This window comes from Pollicipes pollicipes, unplaced genomic scaffold (assembly GCF_011947565.3).
Source record: "Pollicipes pollicipes isolate AB1234 unplaced genomic scaffold, Ppol_2.1 Scaffold_3087;HRSCAF=3621_pilon_pilon_pilon, whole genome shotgun sequence".
Classification (NCBI taxonomy): Eukaryota; Metazoa; Arthropoda; class Thecostraca; order Pollicipedomorpha; family Pollicipedidae; genus Pollicipes; species Pollicipes pollicipes.
In genome coordinates this window covers 941,938-966,316 of record NW_023596225.1, presented here as the reverse complement: position 1 = coordinate 966,316, position 24,379 = coordinate 941,938, and the positions used below count along the sequence as shown (strand labels likewise).

At 52.0% G+C, this 24,379-nt stretch overlaps 1 protein-coding gene across 2 annotated transcripts in view; it reads left to right on the top strand.

Annotated features, from left to right (window-relative positions):
- The window catches only part of LOC119089469 (aquaporin AQPAe.a), a 36,802-nt gene that overhangs the window by 9,676 nt on the left and 2,747 nt on the right, over positions 1 to 24,379 (top strand). The window contains exons 3-6 of one of the 2 annotated variants that reach the window (XM_037212180.1): positions 2,757 to 2,900; positions 14,167 to 14,376; positions 16,008 to 16,088; positions 21,691 to 21,832. In XM_037212180.1, coding sequence (XP_037068075.1) covers positions 2,757 to 2,900; positions 14,167 to 14,376; positions 16,008 to 16,088; positions 21,691 to 21,822 — 567 coding nt within the window. In that variant the 3' untranslated portion in view covers positions 21,823 to 21,832. The remainder of the gene's footprint in view (positions 1 to 2,756; positions 2,901 to 14,166; positions 14,377 to 16,007; positions 16,089 to 21,690; positions 21,833 to 24,379) is intronic. The other variant, XM_037212179.1, reaches the window with a different exon arrangement.

Below are 24,379 nucleotides of genomic sequence, written 5' to 3'. Positions count from 1 at the left end.
GCCGCTCAGCCGGGACAGTGTCACCGACGGTATCCCCGCCGTCTGACCCAGTCAGCCGGGACAGTGTCACCGACGGCGTCACCGCCGCCTGCCCCAGTCAGCCGGGACAGCGTTACCGACGGTATCCCCGCCGCCTACCCCAGTCAGCCGGGACAGCGTCACCGACGGTATCCCCGTCGCCTACCCCAGTCAGCCGGAACAGCGTCACCGCCGCCGGCCCCAGTCAGCCGGGACAGCGTCACCGCCGGTATCACCGCCGCCTACCCCAGTCAGCCGGGACAGCGTCACCGACGGTGTCACCGCCGCCTGCCCCAGTCAGCCGGAACAGCGTCACCGCCGCCGGCCCCAGTCAGCCGGGACAGCGTCACCGACGGTGTCACCGCCGCCTGCCCCAGTCAGCCGGGACAGCGTCACCGACGGTGTCACCGCCGCCTGCCCCAGTCCGACATAGGCGGAACTCTGGTGACGCCAGCCGACTCCGTTGTGTGCCGTGCGCTGAACCTGGGTGCTGTTCAGAGCGGTGATAGCCCGCTTCGACACCAATCAAGCCGTCAAGTGGTGGCCCTCCACATAAGAGAACCACTGGAACAGGAGCGGAATAAATTAGTTGTGACATCTGGGTGTGGCGTCAGGTGCCCATAGCGGTTCAGATGTCATCAAATTACACCGTCGAGGCCTATCTTCCTGGCCCTGTCCAAATACGGGGATACGGAGAGACTGGTTCGCCTGCGCGAGCTGACCCTGTGACCGGATGGCCCTGACAGCGACTGAGCCTCTGCGTCGGTGCTGGTTGGAACATCAAGATATAGGTAGTACCTGATCGCATATTTGATATTTGGCTGAGCGTAAATGTCTGTGCTTGGAAAGTCAGAATCCGAATATTATATAATCTCAAGGCATTTGTCCAGGTAATTTAGTGAGCCATAACGCCGCCTATCACGTGCGTCGAGTTCTACAAGACCACTTGCCGCAGGCACGTGCGAATGAGCCGCTAGGTTATGGGATGGAACCTAATGGACGAAGTGCGAGCTATTTTAAGGCCCCCACCGGGCGGAGCTCTCGTCCTGGGGCTCGCCCTACCAAAATAGCTACAAATAGCTTCGCGATCCGAGCATGAGCAGTCCGCCCGCGGTGATCCCAAAACTGAGCGCCGCTGACCGGCTACATTACATGACAAAGTCAGTGAAGAGGCTCATCTGCTGGTGCCTGCCCAAAACTTGTTTCCGTCAGTTCTCAGCTGTCAATTGTCAGTTGTCAATTTTGTATTATGTTGTCCCATTGTCCCCTTCATGCAGTATAATAACCGCTATAAGGTGCTGACTGACATTTACAATGTTTGCATTTTTCTAGCAGAGATCATGATGTCCAGTGTACTTCCGGAACATGGGACGTCTAACTCGACCGCTGTCTTGAGCGCACTGGTGACCCTACGATGACTACTCCTTGTAACATCCCACAACTCAGCAACAGGCTCGAGGAGCGGGCTGGTACACACGGAAAAACCAGCCGTCGCTAGCCCGACAGCTGAGCCGGACCTTCCAGCGCGTCCATCTAGTAGTATTAAGAGTCCTTATATGGAGTCCTACGTCACATACAATGTCACAGTGTGAAGACGCTACACGAAGGACACTTTGAACAAATGTAATTAAAAGCACAACTACAGGTAGGCAATTTGAACTGTCCTAGCACAATGTTAACTAAACCCTTGTTGTGGCATATTTATAACTCGCGTGCGTGACTTTCTCATTAAAATATGTGTCGTAAGGAAGTTAAGTAAACTTAGTCAACCCACCACTGCATTTCCTTTCTCTTCAGAGGGTTAGGTAGCTGTAGTAATGCCCAAGGGCAAAATTTCAAACTGTTCCATAGTTGGTCATGAAAGGATCACCCTGCGCTTTGTAGCACGGATGACGATAACACGGATGACACATTTGTGTTGCATTCTTCAAACACCACTGCTTCATCACTGGTAACTTTGCAGCGTTTGTTGCTACCTCTCTTGCAAGTCGTGGTTCCAAGGAATGCAAGGTGTCCTGCTGTACGAGCCGAACGTACAGTACAAAGCACATACTAACCAACACCAGTCCCATTCGCATTCCAACATTCCCTTTACGCCTCGTTGACATTTTGTCCTGCTATGGTCGTTTATCGGTCTGCAAACGGCTGATACTTCGTGCCCACCGGTTAATGGCTGAAACATCACCCCATCTTAATCAGGTGGGAGGGGCGGGGGGGGGAGGGCGATCGCCGTTTATCGGCCCGCATGCGTCTGTCTGCAATGTTTGTCTCGTGCAAGTCCGAATCGCACACCCGCCCGTCTTCAATGGGCACACGTCTGACTCACTCGTATCCGACCCACACACGCCTGACCCACACACGTACGACCCACACACGCCTGACCCACTCACATCTGACTCACACACGCCCCGACTCACACACGTCTTACCCACACACGTACGACCCACACACGCCTGACCCACTCACATCTGACTCACACACGCCCGACTCACACACGTCTGACTCACACACGCCTGACCCACACACGTCCGACCCACACACGCCTGACCCACACATGTACGACCCACACACGCCTGACCCACTCACGTCTGACCCACACACACCTGACCCGCACGCGTCTGACTCACACACGTCTGCCTCACACACGTCTGACCAACACACGTCTTACACGTGCTCGTCTGACCCGCACACGTCTGACCCACACACGCCTGACAAACACGCGTCTGTGTGTGTTACAGTCGATCGGCCATATCAGCGGCTGCCACATCAACCCGGCCATCACGCTGGCCATGCTGGTGACGCGTCACATCACCCTGATCAGGGCCGTCTGCTACATCATTGTCCAGTGCCTGGGCGGAGTGGTCGGCTCCGCGCTACTCAAGGTAGGTCCGGCGGCAGTGACGCACAGTGATGGCGTGATGGAACTATGACCCAAGCACTGCGGACTGCTCTACGTTTATCGGTGGCGTGATGGAACTACGATCCAAGCACTGCCGACTGCTCTACGTTTATCGGTAGCTGTAACCCTTCAGCTTATCCGCTGGGTCACCAGGTCTACCTAGCTGTTACGCCAGAGGGCATTAGAGTGTCGTGAGTTGTTGTGCAGTTGATATGCGGCCGGCAAAATACTACGCGCAGGCGTTGGTTTAAAGGCATAATGCTGTCAGTGAAATGTTATATCATTATTATCAATGTCTAGAGTGGTTCCCATGGTCACAAGTGACTCTCACGTGCCCCCACTGCCAGGACCAGGAGCATTGCTAAAAACTTTGGGCATTTTACAATATATTTCAGCGATTACTTCCTGTTTTCAACCATGGGGTTCCAACATGTGGGGAGGTAGTTTTTACTAAGTGAATAACTCACAATACTGATAATGCTGAAGGCATGTTTTGCTTAGTGGATAGTCGGTCCCGTAGATTATAGTTTTGACGCGACTGGCAAACCAGCGGGATGTAATCGTCTCAGTTCAGTCTATTTCATACGATCAAGTGTCCGAGAACGGAAACAAACAGCAAGTAGCATATACGATGTGAGATGGTTGTTGTATTTATTCAGAAGGCATGCTAAACGAAACAATGCGCTTGGAACTGGCTGCTTTTGACACATTCTGGTGTAATTTGTAGATGATCTGCACCTAATCTAGAATCTGATTTGTGGGGCAAGCTATGAAGTGGTCTCGTGTAAGGCAGCTCGGAGACGAACTCCGGAGTAGCTCGCGCAAATGGCCGAGCCAGCACAAGATATTCGCGGTATTTCGCTCACCCTTGCATTTCCTACATAAGCGCTGTCGTGTGTTATGTGCTGTTTATTTCGTGCTGACCCCCCCCCCCCCCCCCCACTTGTCGAAGTGTTTGGTATACTTTTGCAATATTTAGAATCTTCCGAGAGCATTGTTGTCACTCTACGCTTTTACCATGGATAGAAAAGAAAACCCATCTGTAATAAAGCCAAAAAGTAACCTGATTTCAGGACCGACAATGTTAGCATGGTTCTGATTTGTAATGAATTGTTCATTTGACTTTGTGAATATTGTGATTCATTGTGATTTTCATCATTTCCTTGTGATAACATCATTGCAATTTTATGTCAATTGGTGGGCTTCGCCTGGCGTGACCCAGAGTCCATACCGCAGTGGGGATTGTAACAGCGACAAAATCACTGTCGCATCCGGAGGCCGGTCATGGTCCATATCAGGTCCACGGCCCAGGGTAAGACTCGTTAGAGCAGTCCATCCCGCTGAATGCGCACTTGGATGCCCCCTGACCAGCCGGCTTAGAGGGATGACAGGGACGCGCTGGTCAGGGACGTGACAGGCAGCTGATGCTCGGTGCTGCTCCTGTGGTCGCGCGATTTGGGAAGGTTTACCGGGCTCAGGGTGAATGGTAGGAGTTAAGGCGCCTGCAATAAGCAGTGCTTAGCGTAAGCGCTGATCCAAGAAATCCATTCATTCTAATGATTTTGACTGAATGTTGTAAGAACTAGGTTCGCACAACGGTTTTCCACATTTATTGTTCGCACAACAAAATGGACTCGTAAATCCACAAAGTGATTTCGAATTCAAACAAAGCCAACAACAAAAAATGATGACGCATGTGCGATCGGAGACTTGGCTCATCGAGCCGAGCTTCATTTGCGATTGTGCCCATCATTGCGCTTTGACGTAAGTAGTTTGATCCTTTACCACTAGCGTTCAATGCCAGACGAGGACAGACAAGACGGCAATGCCACGCTGAGCACAACATGGCGTGCTTAAATTCAATCCTGTCAGTCAACTCCGTCGCACCTCCCAGTGTCGGAACCGAATGCTAAAGGGTTCTGATGACGCTCTTGCCGCTCGTACCCAATCACAGGTACGACCAGGGGCACAGGTAAACAGGCGCCGTGTCCCCTCACGTCTACGCCGAGTGCTCAGCTACATATTTTCTGAATAAATGCGAACGCTTCTGAGGGTCAAATAAAACCGATACTTTTCCATGCTGCTTCACACAGAAAATAATCTGGATCACGCCCTTAAAATGAAGTGGCCGTGGCAGTGTTCAATAATAAAAGACTTGCTGCCATAAACTGCTTCGGCAAAAGGTTTGAGAGTTAACGTTGTGCCTGATCAAATCACTTGAAGACTAGTGCCTAAAGCTCATGCGGCGTGGTGCACTCAGCTTGATGTCGCAATAATGGGGCATTTGCTAGTCATGCACAAGACGCCTGTGTTCTTGTTCTTGCGCTCTTGCTCATGTTAGCTACACGGAGATGACATAGAAGTCCGCCCGTGTCGTTGCTGGCGCCGCGGTGCGCTGAGTAGGTCAGACCAGCGGAGCCTGCCTGTCGTCGTGACGCATCGCCACCATTCGCGGCATCCTGCAGTGCAACCTATTTCGCACCCGTTATGGGCCTTGACCATGTCACTCTGGCAATGCTCCGAAGCTGATCTTGCGCTGTTCGCTGTGAGACTGCTTTTGCGTTGTTCGTGCGGAAGCTGCTTCCGTGCGTTTTAGTTTTTCACTTGTAAGCAGAGCACGCCGCCCAGGCACGGTTTGTTGGACCTGTTTAGATGCTGACGCCGATGCGGCCCACGCCCTGAGCGGTTCCTACCTCACCCTTAAGTCAATGCAGCTGGAGCACTAAAATTACATTACTTTTCCTGCCGCCTTAAATGCTCTGGGTGTGATTCCAGGCGGGATTTGTGGGAAGCATATCAGGACAAATCGCTGTCTTCTGAGGCATGCATTGACTGGTCACCAATCACTGATGATGATAGTGATATTTGTCTGAGATTATCTTTCATGTGACCAAATAGATCATGAGGATCGGGCGCTATATTTACTGAAAAAAAATGTAATTGCTATGGGCTGATGCAGATGTCATGCAAGGGCAGCAATGTCATAGTTAATCGACCCTGGTATGGATACTGAAACTAATGTATGTACGCTCAAATGGTACCTGTTAACTTGCTGCCAGTCATGTGTTAGATTTCGATTGCTCACATATTAAGCCTGAGGAATCAACGTTTGAATAATGTGTACAATGTGAGGGGGTAACATCACCGATTCAGAAGCAGGTGTCATCGATGGCCCAGGCGGGCGATGCCGAACGACTTGTGTTTCATGTCAAAGGGACATGGTTTTCCAGCAGACTGCAAATATCGCCAAGCTGAATATTATAAGTCACAGGTGCGGCTTAAGATAGCTGCTGATGGGGTAATATCACAATGAAGCAACGTTCGCCCCAGTGCTGTAATCAATGACTATGTGATTATGTGGTAACTGTTACTCGATTACCAGCCAAACAATTGATACCAAATACGTGTACAATTCATGGGCGGTAAAAGGAAAAGTCGTGGCCCGACGATTTCTGAGATTTTCGTCTGGACAATTTCCAACGTTTTTTTAATGATGATAGAATGGGTAGAACATTTTAGCAGAGTTCAGATGCTGCAGAGCCGGATGCACCGATAGTTGCGGGTAGTGTCAGGCACATCAAGATGGAGAAGGGTGGGACTTGTTACTATCCAAACGCACATCGATGCTGCATCGAAGATGTGCTCTCCCCACCTCCTTTGACCAATTGCCTTGGCTTATGCTAGAGGCGGATTAAGTATTGCATTATGAGACAGGGGGCCAATGTAGATCTATGCATTGTGACACAGCCAGTTGTCTAGTGCTTGTATTCTCTTCTGCACTGCTCACTGATGTTGCGAAAAAATCGATTGAAGATATAGACTTCTGTGCCAAACGAAGTTGCAACATCTAATCGGAAAGGAATGCGTGCTAACTCATCGTCATATTCAGATGAAGCCGACATAGCTGATTGGCCTTGCTTTTTGTTTACTCCCACGACAATGCCAAAAGTTTGCGCCTTTTGATATCACCACGATTGAGACTTGCCCATCAAATAGGTTACAATTCGAAACCTGGGTGAGGGGGAGGGGGTGAATCGGCAATGACTTGGTTTTTTCGCTGCATTTATTCTGTATAACCCATATCCCACGCTGGCTCACCTGTAACGCTTGTTGACAGACGGCTAGACGGCATCGGGCGGCAGCACGTGCCGTGTGAGCAGCTTGTACAAGCAGGTGTGATGGTAAAGATCCTACTCATTTTAATTGTCCCTCGTGACTGTTCTACGCCTGAACGGCCCCTAAAGCCCTGACTTCTAAAGCACCTGAAGCTAAAGCCCAGGGCCGGCTGTATGACTCCAGCTGCGTTCACCGCCGTCTCCGGTATCACGCACCCGTCTCATGCTTCTGTTACCACAGTCGCCTGCCAGGTGACAGAGACAAAGATACAGATGGCTGCGACCCGTGAAAACCGGTCCTGTGGAAAAAATATGCGAAACCTGGCAGTGGTACCTCGTCGGACGACATTCAGAGACGCTTACCCCATCTGAACACGGGCGGATTAGTCTGACAGTCTCCTTGGCGTGGTTCGTGGCTGGTGCATTCTGCGATTCTAACTTTGACTCCTAGAAGCACTAAATAAAGGTTGCTAACACCTGGGAGGCTGTGATTTGCGACAACTGCGATGCGGTCATGCATATTTCGGCAGGGTAAAGGCTATTACCAGCGGTTGCAGTTTTGCTGTTGTATTACTAGCGGTAGTAGTTTTACTGTTAATTACTGTTGTGCGTAGGGCCCAAACTGTCACTTAGCGTCCCTTTTCTGAATCAACCCAGACACAAGAGCTTGTTTTCTCTTTTTCATTATGGTTGAAGAAATTGTCCTCTCCTCTCGAGTTGCGAACCTTAATTCGTCAGCCGTCTGGGCGGAAGAGGCGGTGGCGGACGTTCCGCCCTCCGCCGCCCCATGCGCCGTCCCTGTCTCTGTCTCCCCACCCCCTTCCTCTTCTCCCGCCGCCGTCGCACAAAGCGACCTGTTGAGCTCTGGCCTCGCTCTCCAAGCCGCGCTCCGCCAGTCCTTGGTTCGTGCAGACGGCGGGTGTCGGCTCGGCCGCTGGTAGGCTGCGCTCCGCCAGTCCTTGGCTTGTGCGGACGGCAGATGTCGGCTCGGCCGCTGGTAAACCGCGCTCCGCCAGTCCTTGGCTTGTGCGGACGGCAGATGTCGGCTCGGCCGCTGGTAAACCGCGCTCCGCCAGCCCTTGGCTTGTGCGGACGGCGGGTGTCGTCTCGGCCGCTGGTAAACCGCGCTCCGCCAGTCCTTGGCTTGTGTGGACGGCGGGTGGCGGCTCGGCCGCTGGTAAACCGCGCTCCGCCAGTCCGCCGCGCTCGTGCGGACGGCGGGTGTCGGCTCGGCCGCTGGTAAACCGCGCTCCGCCAGTCCGTGGCGCTCGTGCGGACGGCGGGTGTCGGTTCGGCCGCTGGTCGGCGTTCCACCCATGCGGACCATTAATCGCGGCTGAGGAAGGCGAGATGGTTATGGTAATGAGGCCCCGCTCTCCGACCAGCCATATACCGGTTTGGATGGATTTCTGGTATCCAGACCCGTGCTAATCAGTGTCTGTTGCGTGGGTCCTGACCGAACGATCTGATCTATGATTCTGAGCCAATGACAGTATTTTGCGGCGATGGCTTAACTTGCCGCGGCTCTCGGCACGGTCCGCCCCGCCCTCCGCTATCCCCCGCCCTTTAACGCTGCCGCTGCTGCCGGCCGCGGGCCATCCCAGTCAGCGGACTCGACCAAACGACTCGGGCCCACCTCACCGCGGGAGCAGCGGGAGGGAGATTGGATGGTAGGTGCTCTACCCAGCTGAGCTATTGGGACGGACAATATCACTCCATCGAGTATTCTCAAGCATTGCAGGTTTCCGTGTTTCAAGCAAGTTGTTTCCGACGTGGATCACCTGAATGATGCAGGCCAGATTTTCTGGCGGGGGGTGGGGGGGGGGGGGGGGGTACAAGATCCCATCCCCTCGTATCCCAGGGTGTAATCATCGGATCAGAGAAATCCAAACGTCAATCGACAGTGCTTGTCAAGCATACCTGGTAATCGCGAGTCAATCTCTGTCACGTATCTGATGACGTCACCGATCACGCGAGCTACCTTGGATATCATGACAATCTTGGGACGAATTCAGGGCCACCTAACGCTTGCGTAACCAGGTCATATAGCCTGTAATCCTGAGCCAAACAAAATTGTCTAATTGCGCTTCAGTGTGATGCATTGGCGCTCTAAAAGGTCAGGGTCAAAGTCGGGTCAGGTCCAAAGTCTAGCAGTTCAAACCCAGGTCACCTCATCTTACACCAATGTTTTGGTGTTTCAGCTCACATGACGTTTGGAAGCTGTTTGTTAAGAAATGACTTTGCGTCTATTTGTCACCTTTAATTTGGCACCTATAACCTGGTCTCAAAGACCTATGACAGTTTTCTAATGTCGCTGACCCGAACTGGCATCACACCAGAGATGGGTTACATCAAAGTGGCCCAAAACAAAAAAGAGCTTCAAAGCTACTGCTTGTAGAGACACAGGCTGCTCTGCCAGGGTTCATTAAAAAGTCATAGCTGGGTAAACCGTCCTAACATCGAAATAAGATGTTGCAGAATGCGCTGAATTAGGCGCCGGTACGTTATGGAAAGCCTGGAAAGCTTAAAGCCCCAGTGATGAGAGCAGTGGTCATGGCGTTGCGTCCTCAGTTGAGTAAATCACGGCAATGTTGCGGCCTCACGGAGTCAGCAGCTTCTCACTGAAGACACAACTGCTTGCTTGCGCATCTGTATGTGCATAATATCTCGGCGTGTCCCTGGCAGTTGTTTACGACTGCACGGGATAGCGCCTCTGAATACCGGAATGCCCCTGACGACAGCCTCGGCTGGCAACGCCGCTGGCCGCACCCCTGCCCGCCTTACCCGCTGTCACCATCGGCGTGCATATCTGCCGAGTGGCACACCTCTGCAGAACCGGGATCACAGGTGTGACATTTGGCGCCAGAGCCCTGACATTTGAAGCCGGAGCCCTGACACTTTGGAACCGGAGTCATGACATTCGGAGCCGGAACCGTGACATTTGGAGCCGGAGCCGTAACATTTGGAACCGGAGCCATGACATTCGGAGCCGGAGCCATGACGTTTGGAGCAGGAGCCGTGACGTTTGGAGCCGGAGCCGCGACATTTGGAGCCGGAGCCGTGACATTTGGAGCCGGAGCCGTGACATTTGGAGCCGGAGCCGTGACATTTGGAGCCGGAGCCGTGACGTTTAGGGCCGGAGCAGGACACAGCCTGATGTAGCACAACACAGTCGTTTTGAACGGGCGGCGGACACGTTCTGCTCTGATGTGCCCGCGCCGGTGGGCGCTGGGCCCTGATCTGCCCGGCGCCGGTGCAGCCGTGGAGGACCCCGGTAGAAGGGCCGTGGCCGCCCCTGGCGCCGAGCATTATCTTCTGTCCGGCGCGCTCGCCCTCACCGGCGGTGCAGCGGCCACCTTCCCAGCAAGCCTATCGGGGCAGTCAATCCCGAGAAGCGACGAACGCTGCCGGCCGCCGCCGTGTTCAGCCCGCGTCACTGTGACGTCAGAGGCGTCATCATGGCGAGATACGTATGCGCATTTATGCATTGCACGTGTACGTCGCACACGTGGGGTCACGTGGTCTCCCTCGGCGTGTCGTGGACCGGTGTGGAGCGTTCTAGATTGACTGGTGCACTTCCTGTGTGAGACTTTGGAGGTGGGATGACATTTTACAAAGTACACTCGACGCTGATCAAACCAGTGGTTCATTTCACTTGAGCGAGTCTATTCTGGCCGCGAGTGCAGCACGTTCGGGTGGCTTTGATCTCACAGTGGCTGTAATAAATAGCTTTTTATTTCAATTTTTATTTTCCATTTTGTATATTATTTTATTTATTCTTATTCTTATTTCAACTATTTCATTTCGAAGAACAATAAATGCAGACAAATTTGTGGTGGATGATTTATTTACTCACTAATTTAAACTTGTGTGTGCAATGCACGATTTTTAAAAGCCTTTCCTCCCTCTAAAAGTTATTCCTTCCTTCCTTCCTTTCCAAATTTCCTCCAGCCGCACAGTCCCGTTCTACTCGGCAGGCTCGACTAAAAATTACACAGTAGTCTAATGAGTTTCTTTGACTTTCAGCGACTTCTGTACTATTTTTCTGGTCATTTGGGAAGAGCTGCGGTGGATATACCGGGACCGAGCTTCCTCCGCACGGTATGCAGCGGATGACCCGACTTTCGAGCAGGGTTACCCGATTCCATAGCACCATTTGGAATGTGTCTCGTTCATCATGAAATAGGATGCTCCATATTTAAAGATACTGAGACAAATCTGGAATAGAAAATTTCAGTATTTAGTAAATATGTACCTCACTACGTCATCGTTTGATTGCGCCATGAAACATCTTTATGACTTCGGAGTCCCTGCTAGGCCGGCTGTGTCAGAACTGCCATTGTCGCGGACGGGCTGACTCAATTGTGGTACTTCAGGCCTGCCGGGAGGTGGGAATGTTTGCTGGCGCGTGTTTGCTGAACCCGAATATTGTTATGTGCTCGTGTTTTGGGCCTTTCTTGTGGTGTTCATGTGTATTTCTGCGCCATTTGGCATGCTTTACTTGCATTCACGTGCTGGGTTATGGCGTCATTTTTTAGTTATTCGATTCCCAGCATATTTCTGTCGCAACTGGTACCACATAACTGGTACCACTGCCCAAATTACTGTATTGTGTAGTAGCGAAACGCCATTCGTGTTCGAAACTCACACCCAACACATAAAGTTGTTTGAAGGCTAGCTGATATCCGTTGATACCACGAATCGTGTTGTCGTACGCCAGAAATGAAAATTTGATGATCACATTTTTCTCAACCTTCAACACTGCATGGCCGATGTGGTACCACTATTCGCGTGATGTTTCTATGGTGTCATGCATGCCTGGGCAGCAGTGAAAAAGTCTGCTCGAAACAGTTTGCACAAGCTTGCGAGCGTTTAGCTAAAAAGAAGAGGGTTTTCATTAAAGAAAAGGTATGCTGTGAACTGCCCTGAATGATTTCCGGAATGGCTATTTCATTTCAAAGCCTCATACAAATGTGGAACCCTACCTTTAATGCAGGTTAATTTTTACGGTCTGCTTATGTGCTCTATTTAACACCTAACTCATTTAGCAGGTGTCAGTATCACCTTAAAACAGCAGACCTGCCATATTGTGCGACCGTGGTTCTGAAGACGCCATGCAATTTTGATCTTTTCACAACCATAATTTCACACTTTGGGACCAGAATGCCAATTGTTTTCACTGATCACACCTGAAGCTGCAGGAAATAGTAGGTCGCGAAAAAGATGCCAGCTGTTTACATCCCAGACGACAAATAAATTCTTTTGGAACTAAAGAAAGAAAAATTGAAAGAATCGCTCAAGGACTGGCCTAAATGTGATTTGCAAGATGGAAAAGTCCTTCAAGGCCAAAATTAAACACTGAAAGCGAAGCCTTTTTAAGATTTAGGCATTTTTCATTTCATCGCATATCTCACCTTTGTGTGCGTATAGGGCCTCGGTGTCAGAGAACATGTAACGTTTGGATCATGTCGCCTCTAAGGCTGCCAGTCAAGTAGGGGCTGTTTCATAGCAGAAGGATGAAAATGAGCACGAGTGTCCCACACTGGCTGTCATTCATGTCACGATCCTCCCCTGCCAAATGGCACTGTCCCGACGGTTTGGGGTTGGCGCCAACAGTACAAGGGTGGCAATTTTGGGCCCCGTCCCACGCGTGACAAGTCTTTTTCCGAGCCGATTCGATCGAAACTGACCACCCAGCCACCCGTCCCCGAGCCGATTCGATCGAAACTGACCACCCAGCCACCCGTCCGTCTTTGAAGTAAATCACCGCACGAGGCCGCGCCGGTCGAGTCTCTGCAGCTTAGCCCGAGTGAAAAGGACTGCTGAAGTTGAGCAGGCGCGTCGCACGAGCATCTTGGCAGAAATCGCCTGAAGCTGGGTGCCGTTCAATGTCCCCGGTTCAACCCACCGAATTTTGGGCACCTAGTTCACTGCTTCCGGCACCGGAGAATCCCGAGTCCAAATCTTTGAACGCGTCAGCACGTCACGCCGCTGACCGCAGATGGCCACTGACCGCAAAATACTCGTCCATGATATCACCCAACTTTGGACCAGTGGCGTCATCCTTCTGATCCGTACCCCTGAATGCGTGAATATAGCTGTGGTGCAGGCCGATGGCCCACGCCACGTGCCGCTCGCCACGGATTGCCTCCACGCCGGCACCAGGGTCTGTCTGCCGAGCCGGCGTACCAGGTCGTGCCGCTCGGCTCCCGGTCCGGCGGCGCGTGTCTGCGCAGCATGCTCGAAAGATTGAACACACAAACACGCACGCACGCGCGCACGCACGGGCAAACGTCAGATTCTGAACTTGGCCGAGCGGTTGCTGTGTGTGAAATTTCACGCCGGTCATATCAAACGCGCTTCGCTAAAAGTGGGAAAAATACACACTTTTGCTGCCTCAATTTGGAACAATTACACACGAAGTGGTAATAAATTCTGGTAATAAAGGATTAGTGTTGCCTTCAGATAATGCAGCACCGATCTCCTCGAAGGTTTACTACAAAACGCGGTGACAGCATCCATCTGGGCTCATACGCATTAAACATGGCAACATATGCGCCATGCTGCCTACAATTGAGCGCTGTCCGATGTAGAGTGAAAACTTACATTCCAAAGCATGGTCAATATAGTTTAGAAGTTATTTTTCTAAAGCAATGTGAATGTAATTTAGTCTTTGTGATCATGTATGTGATCATTGTTGGTGATTTAAACGGCCGGCTGCATCGTGGCTTTGCTCGGCACGTTAAGCGTCCTAATTCCACCCGATTTCTGTAAAAGTGTGGTGCATTATTACTTCGCAGTTTGGACCGCTAGGGTGACACGATTATATACACGTAACCAGCTTTATTTTGCGAGGACTCAGATCCTAACTTAATCCTATCGGATAATTCACGTGAACGGCTTTCCGTAAACTGCACTCGTCTCAGCAAACACAATCAGGCCTTGCAACCGCCTGAAATTTTAAGTAGATCACACTGCCGCAGCAGTCGGCACCGATGGCTTCCATTATGGTCATGTTCTTTCCGCCCATATTGGCCCGCCTGCACGGCCGCAGACGGTGCGCGGTGTCGGTGACCGTGTCTGGAGATAGCGCTGACCTCTACACCCAGTCTGACTGTCGTACCCCTGCGGCAGGCGGTGATTCCGGTTATCTACCAGGGTAGCCTGGGCATGACCATGGTGAACCCAGCCATGACGCCGGCGCAGGGCTTCGGCGTCGAGGTGCTCATCACCTTCGTCCTGGTGTTCGTCGTGTTCGGCGTCTGCGACGAGCAGCGCACTGACGTCATGGGCTCGGCGCCGCTGGCCATCGGCCTCTCCATCACCACGTGCCACGTGGGAGCTGTGAGTACATGTGCGCCTCGTCTGGCAGGCGACCCTGGCTTCCGCCTCACTGTCGCGTACTGGCCCGGGGCGGCGCTACCGGCTACGGCGAACTCAGTGACGCGGCTGGGTTCGGGGATTGGAGAGTGACGGCAGGCTGCAGGCGCGTATCTGCCGACAATCAGCTTCATATATATGCAGATCAAGCTTCCCATGGGTCTATGTGCCACTCGTGTTCACTGCGCCCGCGGCATGGAAGCATTATTCAGTTGGCACCGTCGGTGGCCCCGATGCGGCTCATTGCAAACTACGCAGTTCCTTGACGTCATTCAAGAAACTGCCTACGTCAATGCAGCTACGCCACTACCTAGGAAGTGCGCTACCCTTGGCGTCATTCTTGTTGTGACGTAGCTCAGAGATATTCGGGGGATTGGGCTTACCGAAAAATTATTTTGAGCTGAATGCGTGCTTATTCTGGTATAATCTCTTGATTTATTTGACATATCATGTTTAGAAAAAAGATACGTTCTCAATAATTCCAAAATTTGTGGTCTTGATACGGCACCACCAAAGACCCATTCTTGCGTGGTTTTAATTCACAGCGCAGAAGTGAAAATGGGCAAGGTTTAAACTGTTGAGGACTTGTTACGGTTGTGAACCTAATTTTCGGAATCATAACTTAACTGTCTTAAAAGGAACACTCAGAAACTTCAGCGTGCATGCACATTGTCACCAGAATGGCATCATGTGATCAGTAGGGTCACCTGATGAACATTTTTCAACCGCACGAGTTGCATCATGCGTGACGATTGCTGCCGATTGTTACGATGCCTTTATTACCCTCACTGCATCGTGCCTGGAAACTACCCAACCGTTAGGGTAGACCACAGTAACTTTAAGCCAGGGAAGCATGCGCAGGTTTCTAGGTTCCTATGCAAGAGCACAGATGTGAGAGTGTAATTTGGCCATGTCGGATCCCGTGGCGATCCTAAGGTCCATGGCGCTCCAGGCCGGGCTGCCAACTTGTGTCTGCTCGTGCCTTTAAGAGGAAAATACCGGCATTTCTAGAGAGAACTGAGGTAAACTCAAAATACCGCTGAGCACGCCCCTAGGACAGCCTGCTGAAGTTGAGCGGACGCTGAGCGCGGGCCGTGTTGCGATGGCCCATCCGGCAGCTGCCGACCGAGCCGGAGGCGGCCGGCCGTCCTCCTGCGCGCTGTGTGGTCTGAAGTGAGCCCAGCCCGCCATGGCGTCCGTCGTCACCAGCTGCCGACGGCCTCTCAGTGGCTGCCGACCGCCGCTGGCGACGGGTACGAGCGCTGCCCAGATCCCTGACGTCCGCAGGCCCGGCTTCAATCACGGATGGAAATGAGATGCTGCCGTAGCTTACTTCGTGCCAAACCCTGAGCCCCGAGCAGCGAGCACGAGCAGCCTCCGCCACTTAGCGGGGTGTCCGACAGGCCACGCTTGGTCGATGGGTGGTAATGAGACCTTCATGCTAAGCAAACAGGCGTCATTACCACCGGCTATGCTCACCTGCCCGTGGTGCTGTATTGTTACATTACTGGGCTCCTGCTAGGTACGCTGAATGTTAGCCTCACCGAGCTCGTATTTGAAATGGGACATGGCTAAAGGCACATTTTCTTCCCCAGCTGAAATGTACGGGCGCTTCGATGAACCCGGCACGCTCCTTCGGACCCGCTGTCGTCACTGGTATCTGGGCCAACCACTGGGTGAGTTTTCTCATGCAGCTGCAACCGCTGCACGCTGCACGTCTTGGTCTCAACGCCCTGGTGTTAGGAGGGTACTTGTGGCTGGTGCGACCGCTTGGTGACCCGTCCGGCGCTCTGGACCTGATGCCGTTCGGCGACTTTGTCCGTACTATGAACCTGATACTTTTCGGTGACCCGGCCGGTGCTCTGGACCTGATCCCGTTCGGCGACTTTGTCCGTACTATGAACCTGATACTTTTCGGTGACCCGGCCGGCACTCTGGACCTGATACCGTTCGGTGACTTTGTCGGTGCTCTGAACCTGTTATCGTTTGGTGACCCGGCCGGTGCTCTGAACCTGTTACCGTTCGGTGACTTTAGCGGTGCTCTGAACCCGTTATCGTTTGGTGACCCGGCCGGTACTCTGGACCTGATACCGTTCGGTGACTTTAGCGGTGCTCTGAACCCGTTATCGTTTGGTGACCCGGCCGGTGCTCTGAACCTGTTACCGTTCGGTGACTTTAGCGGTGCTCTGAACCCGTTACCATTAGGTGATTCGGCCGGTGCTGAATGTTTGAATGTTCAAACCTGATGTTTGAACTCCGACGTTGGACGAACGGGAAAATTACAGCTGCCGTTGCTGGTGCCATCGCACAAGAAGTTCGGCCTTTGAACCCTCACATAAATCAAGATCAGACGACGACCACCGTCCTAGTGCCTTTTTAATGCGCGAGTTGAAGCTTATGCGCCCGGTGGGTGAATGGTGACGCCATTTTTATGGCGATGTGTAGAAGCGAGTTGGTTAAGCTAACCTAACACGGCTTGGCACCAGCTTGGTCGCAGCGCCGCGCCACTCCATCACCAAGATGACGTGCGCCATGTTCTGTCTAGACATTGTCTGTGGTCGTGGAGACAGCCATCTCGTAACAGGGGAAGCAGTGACTTCTCCCGGTTACAGGAAAGATATATTGGCTCGATGTCAAACCGTTTGCTTCTTAGCTATTTGACCCTCAACACAGGACAACACGGGACAATTTGCTCACCGAAAAGTGGGGAGTCATGTGAAAGTATCCATGCATTTCGGATTCAAATTGCACGTACGCTGCACGCAACGAAGGCGCTGTTCGCTGCAAACAATACGTAAATAAAAATCGCCTTGCGGCTTTGGAAGCATTATGCAAATAGAAGCACCTCTCTGAATAACTGATTTGTTTGGGCTGACTGAAACCTTTTCTGAATTTTCTTTTCACCTCTTGCTGAGGTGGAAAGCTCAAACTTCTGGAATTCCACGAAATTATTGTCGTTAACATGAAACGTCATTCAAAGAACAACACGCTGCTAACCAATGTCCGCACAGGCATGGAAAACCCTTGCGTATAAAACAGCTAACCATAATTCACACTATTTTCAGCTAACGATGCGGGTGTGGTTGCGCGCTGCACATGGGTGCAGGTGGGTAGTTCTGAACGTGTCACTGCTCAATTTAAAGCGACTTCCACTGAGCTCACCAAGGTGCACTAGGCTGAGCATCGCGTGTCTGCGTGGTGCACTTACATCTTCCGTGACTAACAGAGGGCGGTGAGAGCTAACAGGAGGGCGAGCCGCTTGCTGTGTCACCCTTGGCGGCTTGACCCGGCCTGTGTCAACAGCGCGTGGCGGGCCGGGCGCGCGCGCGCGCGCGCGTCTCGTCGGCGCGCGTCTCGGGAGTCGCGCCACGATCAGCCAAACATGGCTGGCCGGCGGCCGGCGCGCTCGCGCTCTGTGTACACCGCCAGCGGGTCAGCACCGCGGCCGCCTGGCCAGCCGGCAGTGACGGCTGCCTCCCAGGCCTGGGCTCCAGCACCGGCAGCCAACTCGTGGTTGGGCCCGCCCGGGCCTACAGCACCGGCAGCAAACGTGTGGCTGGGGCCTCACTCGGCACACGGCTGACTTAATAAACATTGCCTTTCTCCGTCTCGTTTGCAGACGGGCCATGCAAGTGGTTTCACTTTTATGATATTGGTGGCCACATGCAATTTCTTGAGTGCATGATTAAGGGCAAACATCGGTTGCGCCGGTTGCCCCCTATCTGAAAATGCTGCTTCCCAGGGCAAAATGCACACCCCGCCAGGATGTAAAAAAAAAACAGCGCAACATACACACGGAGGTTTGGGGGTCGTTGTAAAAAATGATACCAGGCTTTACAGGTGTGAACTTCTGATCAGCGATTAACCATTTCCGCAGTTCACTAAGGGCCCGTCTGACGCCCAGACCACCTCGCATGTCCCTCTCTTCGCCTCCCTGTTTCCGACCTCATGTTCACCTTTCCTTGTTGCCGTCTGCATGTGCACATCTTCCTTTGTGTCTTGATGTCTATGTCCCCGGTGTCGTCTTCATGTCCTCGTCTCTATCTTCCTGTCCCTGTATCCCTGTCTCCGTGTCTACCTCTCTTTGCCTCCTCCTTCCTCTTTCCACTGTCTTGCCCCGTCTCCGTGTCTCCTTTCTCCCGCCCAATCACCCTCTAAAGCGCCTGTCGCTGTCTCCCTGTCCCCCGTCCTCCTGATTTTGCCTATCTGCTCCTGTCTTCCTATCCTCACCTCTTCGTTCCCATGCAATATCCGCATCTCCCAGTGCCAGTCACTCCTTTTCTCTTCCCCTGTTTTCTTCCACCTGTGTCCGCTGTCCTTTTTCCGCCTTTCTGCTCTCACCTGCCCGCGTACATTTCCCCATGTTTACCTCTCCGTACCCGCTCACCTTTTCTGTCTCTGTGTTTCCGTCTCCTTGCACTAATTCCCCTATTCTCGCTCCCTTTTCTCCTTCATGTTCTCGGCTTTCGTCTCCGTCTTCTGGTCGCCGGATCCCTGTCTCGGTCTACTGGCCCCAGTCCACCAGCCTCCGTCTCCCTGTCCACCCGCCTCCGTCTCCCTGTCCACCCGCCTCTGTCTCCCTGTCCACCCGCCGGCGTCTGCCTGTCCACCCGCCTCTGTCTCCCTGTCCACCCGCCGGCGTCTCCCTGTCCACCCGCCTCTGTCTCCCTGTCCACCCGCCGGCGTCTCCTTGTCCACCCGCCTCCGTCTCCCTGTCCACCCGCCTCCGTCTCCTTTTCCGCCCGTCCAGTGGCTGGCCGTCGACCGGGCCGCTCGAGCCGAGGCTCTCCGCCTCGGCGCCTCGTCAGCAGCCAGCACACGTCTGCCCCGGCCGGGCAGCGACCAGAGCAGGACGGAGACACGTTATGGCCGCTACTCACGCTCAGCTCGGCACGCCATGCCAGTCTGCGCCCGCCAGGGCCCGGCCGGCCAGCTAGTTATAGCTCGCAGGCCTGGCCCTGGCGAACCATCTGTAGGCGCGAGCCGAGCTCATTACGAATGGATCAGGCGACTTGGCTCGGTTCCATTGTGTGTTCGATGTCCGATAGCTTCCCGGTGTGTTTTATATTCGACTCTCGTTCGTTCCGAGAGGCGTGCCTAGTCGTTTTTTTTACGAAACAGGGTAAACAGATTAGACCTGCTTCGCTCCATTGTCAGCGTCCAAGGCTCGCTCCCAGCGAGTTGTAGTCCAGCCAAGTGTTTGGCTCCAGTGCAGGCTACCGGGATGACGCGAACTGTTAAGAATTGAGTCTCCGAAGAATTGTGCCCATCACGTCTCCAGAAGACGACGCTGAACGCACGTTACGGCCGATCAGCTCCAGCCATGAACGGCTAGATTGGCTCTGACTGTCTTACCTGGACTTTGCGATGAACGTGTCCGCTGACGCCTGCAGGTAATCGGCTTTGTGGTAGACCGCAATGCTCCAAACTTGCTTTGTCTCCCGTGTCATAAAGCCGAGCCTCCAGGACGTTTAAGCCGCAAAGCACGGAAGGTGGGGCCAGGTCTCACCTGTCCGGCCCGATCCGCCGCGCCCGCTGGTACGACTAGGGTAACCACAGATCGTCCAGTGTAGCGCGGCGACCCAAACACTGGTCTCACGTATCCGGCCTGACCCGCCGCGTCTACTGGCACGGCTTGGGTAACCACAGATCGTCCAGTACAGCGCGCTGGTCTCACCTATCCGGTCCGACCCGCCGCGTCTACTGGCACGGCTAGGGCAACCACATATCGCCTAATATAGCGCGGCGACCCAGGCACTGATCAGTTCCACCTGTACGGCCCGACCCGACGCGTCTACTGGCACGGCTAGGGTAACCACAGATTGTCCAATACAGCAAGGCAGCCCGGGCACTGGTCAATCTCACCTGCCCGTCCGACTCCCTGAGGAGACAGTAGACGACTGCTGTTGGAATATAGGGCTTTAGAGGGCTTGAGTTGTTTGCAACGGTACAAAGTGAAGTCGCTGGTCCGCTGCCCAAACTGTTATTCATATATTACGTCATATCTGGTCAGCTTCGAGCGCGTGTATCATGTCATATCGGATCAGCTCCTGGCGGTTATATCACGTCATATCGGATCAGCTCCTGGCGTTTATATCACGTCATATCGGATCAGCGCCTGGCGGTTATATCACGTCATATCAGATTGGCATGCGTGAAACTAGCGTGAAGGGAAACCATTTCAGACCTTGGATTTGTGCTATTTATCACCATAGATGGTTTGTTAAATGCGCTTCGCCATTCGATGGTATATAATGGCGCTTTGAATGTGAAAGCATATGGACCGCAGAAGTCTCTAGATGAAGGCGGGAGAACTAAGGGGACGGGTGCTACTGGCCTCCGTGGTCTAAGAAACAACGCCGCGGCGCTTCTTCGTTGAAATGGAGCTAAAAGCGTCCTCCGCCTGGCTTATTGTAAACTGCTACACTGCCGACCTCGAGAGAGGTTACTTAAATTCATATTGGTTTGTGCTTTTGAAAAGCTACGGTTTGTCCTTCGTAATGTGGCTAGGACCACAGCTTGGGTCATCATCGACAAGATGTTGTCATAGTGAACTGGCTTTAGAATCTTGTCGGATTCAGGGATTTAGAACGCACCTCAAATGATCTGATGCTGTCTTCATTTGGTCGGGAAAGGTGCGGTGAAGCACTGGTGGTCGTTGTTTGTTCAGACTATGCTGGATGTGTGCAGAACGTGCTTTACATGCGGTGAGGAATTTATTCGGCCATTCGACCATCCTCCGCATTCCATCAGTATTCCTTCAGTCATGCCTCTCCGTCCCTTTATCCCCCTCCCTGCCTCGCCGCCTCCCTCCCCTCTCCGTCATCTTGTATGTCTATTTTTGCCCCCTCTCCTGCGCCCAGAATGCAGTACCTACGTGTCATTGCGCCGGTATCCAATTTGGGCGTGTGTGCGCCTATTCGGCTCTGTGCTCGGACGCAGTCAACGCGTATGTGCACATAGGCGGCTCTGTGCTCGGACACAGTCAACGCGTATGTGCACATAGGCGGCTCTGTGTTCGGACGCAAACAACGCGTATGTGCACGAAGGCGGCTCTGTGATCGGCTACAATCAACGCGTGTGTGCACATACTCGGCTCTGTGATCGGCTGCAATCAACGTGTGTGTGCACATAGTTGGCTCTGTGCTCGGACGCAATCAACGCGCGTTTGTACATAGTCGCCTCTGTGATCGGCTACAATCAACTTGTGCATGTACATAGTCGGCTTTGAGCGCGGCTCCTGTACGACATACGAGCTGGCGTGTCCTGCTGCCGCAGGTGTTCTGGGTGGGCCCGGTGCTTGGAGGCCTGCTGGCTGCCCTGATATACACAGGTGCCTTCCGAGCCGGCCATTTGACCCGGGCACCGGGTGACGAGGTCGAGGTCAAACCGGCCTCCCGCGGCCCCTAGATGTGCTCAGGTTCGTTTTGCAGTGTGCTGAGGCCAAATGCGCTGCACGTGATGTCATTTAGTTCAATCGCAATTTTTGGTCTTGGTATTCCGTGTCCAATCGTGTATAAATAAATGGCCAGTTTGTGCTTGAAAGCAGCCTTACAGCTTTGTTACACACGGATCATTCCACGTCAAACTGGACGAGATGTTTCTTCGCTTTCTCTCGATTTCACTTAGATTTGGACTACACTTATGGTAAAGAGTGAAATATTACCACACACTTATTTGTATCCCCAGTGACTGTTGAGGCCAAAATTGTATGTCATTTTAGGTCACGACGTTTTGCTGACATAAGCTCGTTCAGATGTGTGTACCGCAGTTAAGAATTGCAAAGGGAACGTGCAGTTGCCGTTCTTTGGAGGAGAAACTTGCAAGCACTGTGAGCATCCCTATCGTTTCACATAACTTTAGTCTGAACTTTGACATGGTGAGCTTAAAGTGAGCAATTTGAGATTTGCCTGGTGTTTGTGTGCTGTCAGTTTAGCAAGTATCTGACAGAATCGCGATCAACTGACTGACTACAAGTTTGAGAGAACCAATTCCGCAGTAATTAATGTTTTTAGGACACCGTCGTTCATGTATAGTTTTGCAATCCAGTTCAAATATGCCCTCAGGTTATTTCATCATTAGTGACTTGGTGTGCACGTCTTGATCATTTGATTCAGTCAATATTCGGTACACACAATAGCAGTGGTGGCCATTCTGTGGCCACACAACTTCGTGCTGACCTGACCGGACCCAGCCCGACCAAAATGTCAGTGATAGTCGGGCAACAGTACTGTCGCAAATTTTGGAAGCCGAACGGCACTCAAGGGCAAGTTGGGATCAAAGTGGGTGTAAACGGACCACCTCAATGTTTTCCATTGCGCCACTTCATTGTACCAGGAAAAGGGCAGATGCATCGCGTTTGGCCGTCGTTGCGTGAAGGCGTTTTCTTTGCCAGACGACTTTCTGGCACTAAACGATAAAAGGAAGTTTGAGCAGCTACAACGATCCGGCACCCATAGCGTACGGCATGTGTTTTTCAGTGACATTTTGGTGCGCTATCAGTGGATTTAGAATCATTTGCTGGACATTAAATGCTCATGAATTAATGTAGGTGGTGTATAACTTATGTTCAGTTCCAAATCAGAGCCTCAAAATATATTAAAATCAATCTGACGTCGAAAAGACGATCTGAAGTCTTCCGAGGTCAGAAGCCTCGGTCGATCTCAGAGATATCACGAGTGTAGCGAGTGTGGTAAACATTATTTGCGTGATCTTAACTAATTATCAAACCATTGGTATGATCCATTTCCACCTATTTTGACCCAAACTAGCTTCTTGAGTGCTATTGGCTTCAGTAGATTTGCGACTTTCCGATGCACTGACCTTTCAGGCCGTCAGGCCGGGTCGACTTGAAACTGTGTAGCAGCGCAATGGACAGTGCTGGAATAGTGTGTGCCAAATTTGAGCCGCATTCTTCGAACGAAACGTGCATGTTTACGCAATAATCCTAAAATGGACCGAGATTAGATTTGTCCTGAACGGCGTGGTCAAACTCAGCCTTGATATTCTAGACACGTTAGCAATTTTGCTACCATAAACTTCCGCCAATGATATAACCAAATCACACATCAGTTGTTTTTTTAAGCGGAGGGCATTTAATTACTGTTTACAGACACATTTCACAAGTTAGTCTCATAATGATAGACATTTAAGGTCAGCAAAGGTCACGTGAAATTGTTTACATGCATTGAAATGTTTAAAAGAATGTGTCGGGCAAATGATGGCAAAACCACCTTCGAGTGAGAATTTTTCACTCTAATGTACACACAATTAAATTATCCCAGGTCGGTGAAACTTTCTGACATAAGGTGATCTGCAACTTGAATGATAAAATCACTAAGGTGATCTTTCACTGGATGTTATACGCATGCAAAATTCGATCAAAATGAACAAAGGAAGGGTTCAAAATGTCGCTTCATGTGCAATTTGACATGGCATTTCCTGCATGCTTCTGATGCTTTAAACTAATGGAATGAATGAGTGTTGCTTTCTGTTTGCTTCCGAAATGCCATAGCTTTTCAGTGATCTCACTTACAAGCATAACTTACTAAATGCTTATGGGAGGGTTAACAAGTGGTAGCTTTGCTGATGACTTATCACAGAATCATGCTGTGCTTTAGATTTTACACAAGAGCACCCATAAACTGTGCCTGTCAGCTGCTGCTCTGTAATACTAGGGGACGCGACACTGCCAGGTAACGCTGCGCGTTTGCTGTCCGTGCGGGGAAATTAGGACACTGAAGGGAAAGTTTTATCACATCCAGTTACAGATAATGTGCGAAGGATTTATTAGCACGCAAAATCTCGTAGCAATGCATGGATTTTCCGTGAACCGCACATAGGCCTTTAATTGAAGGTCACAGTCAGGCTCGTTCACTTACCATGTCACCTTGTATTCTAAGCCATGCCCTTTTGCTAATGCTTGCACATTCGCAGTAAAGTACGTAACTTTGTACCTATGAAAACG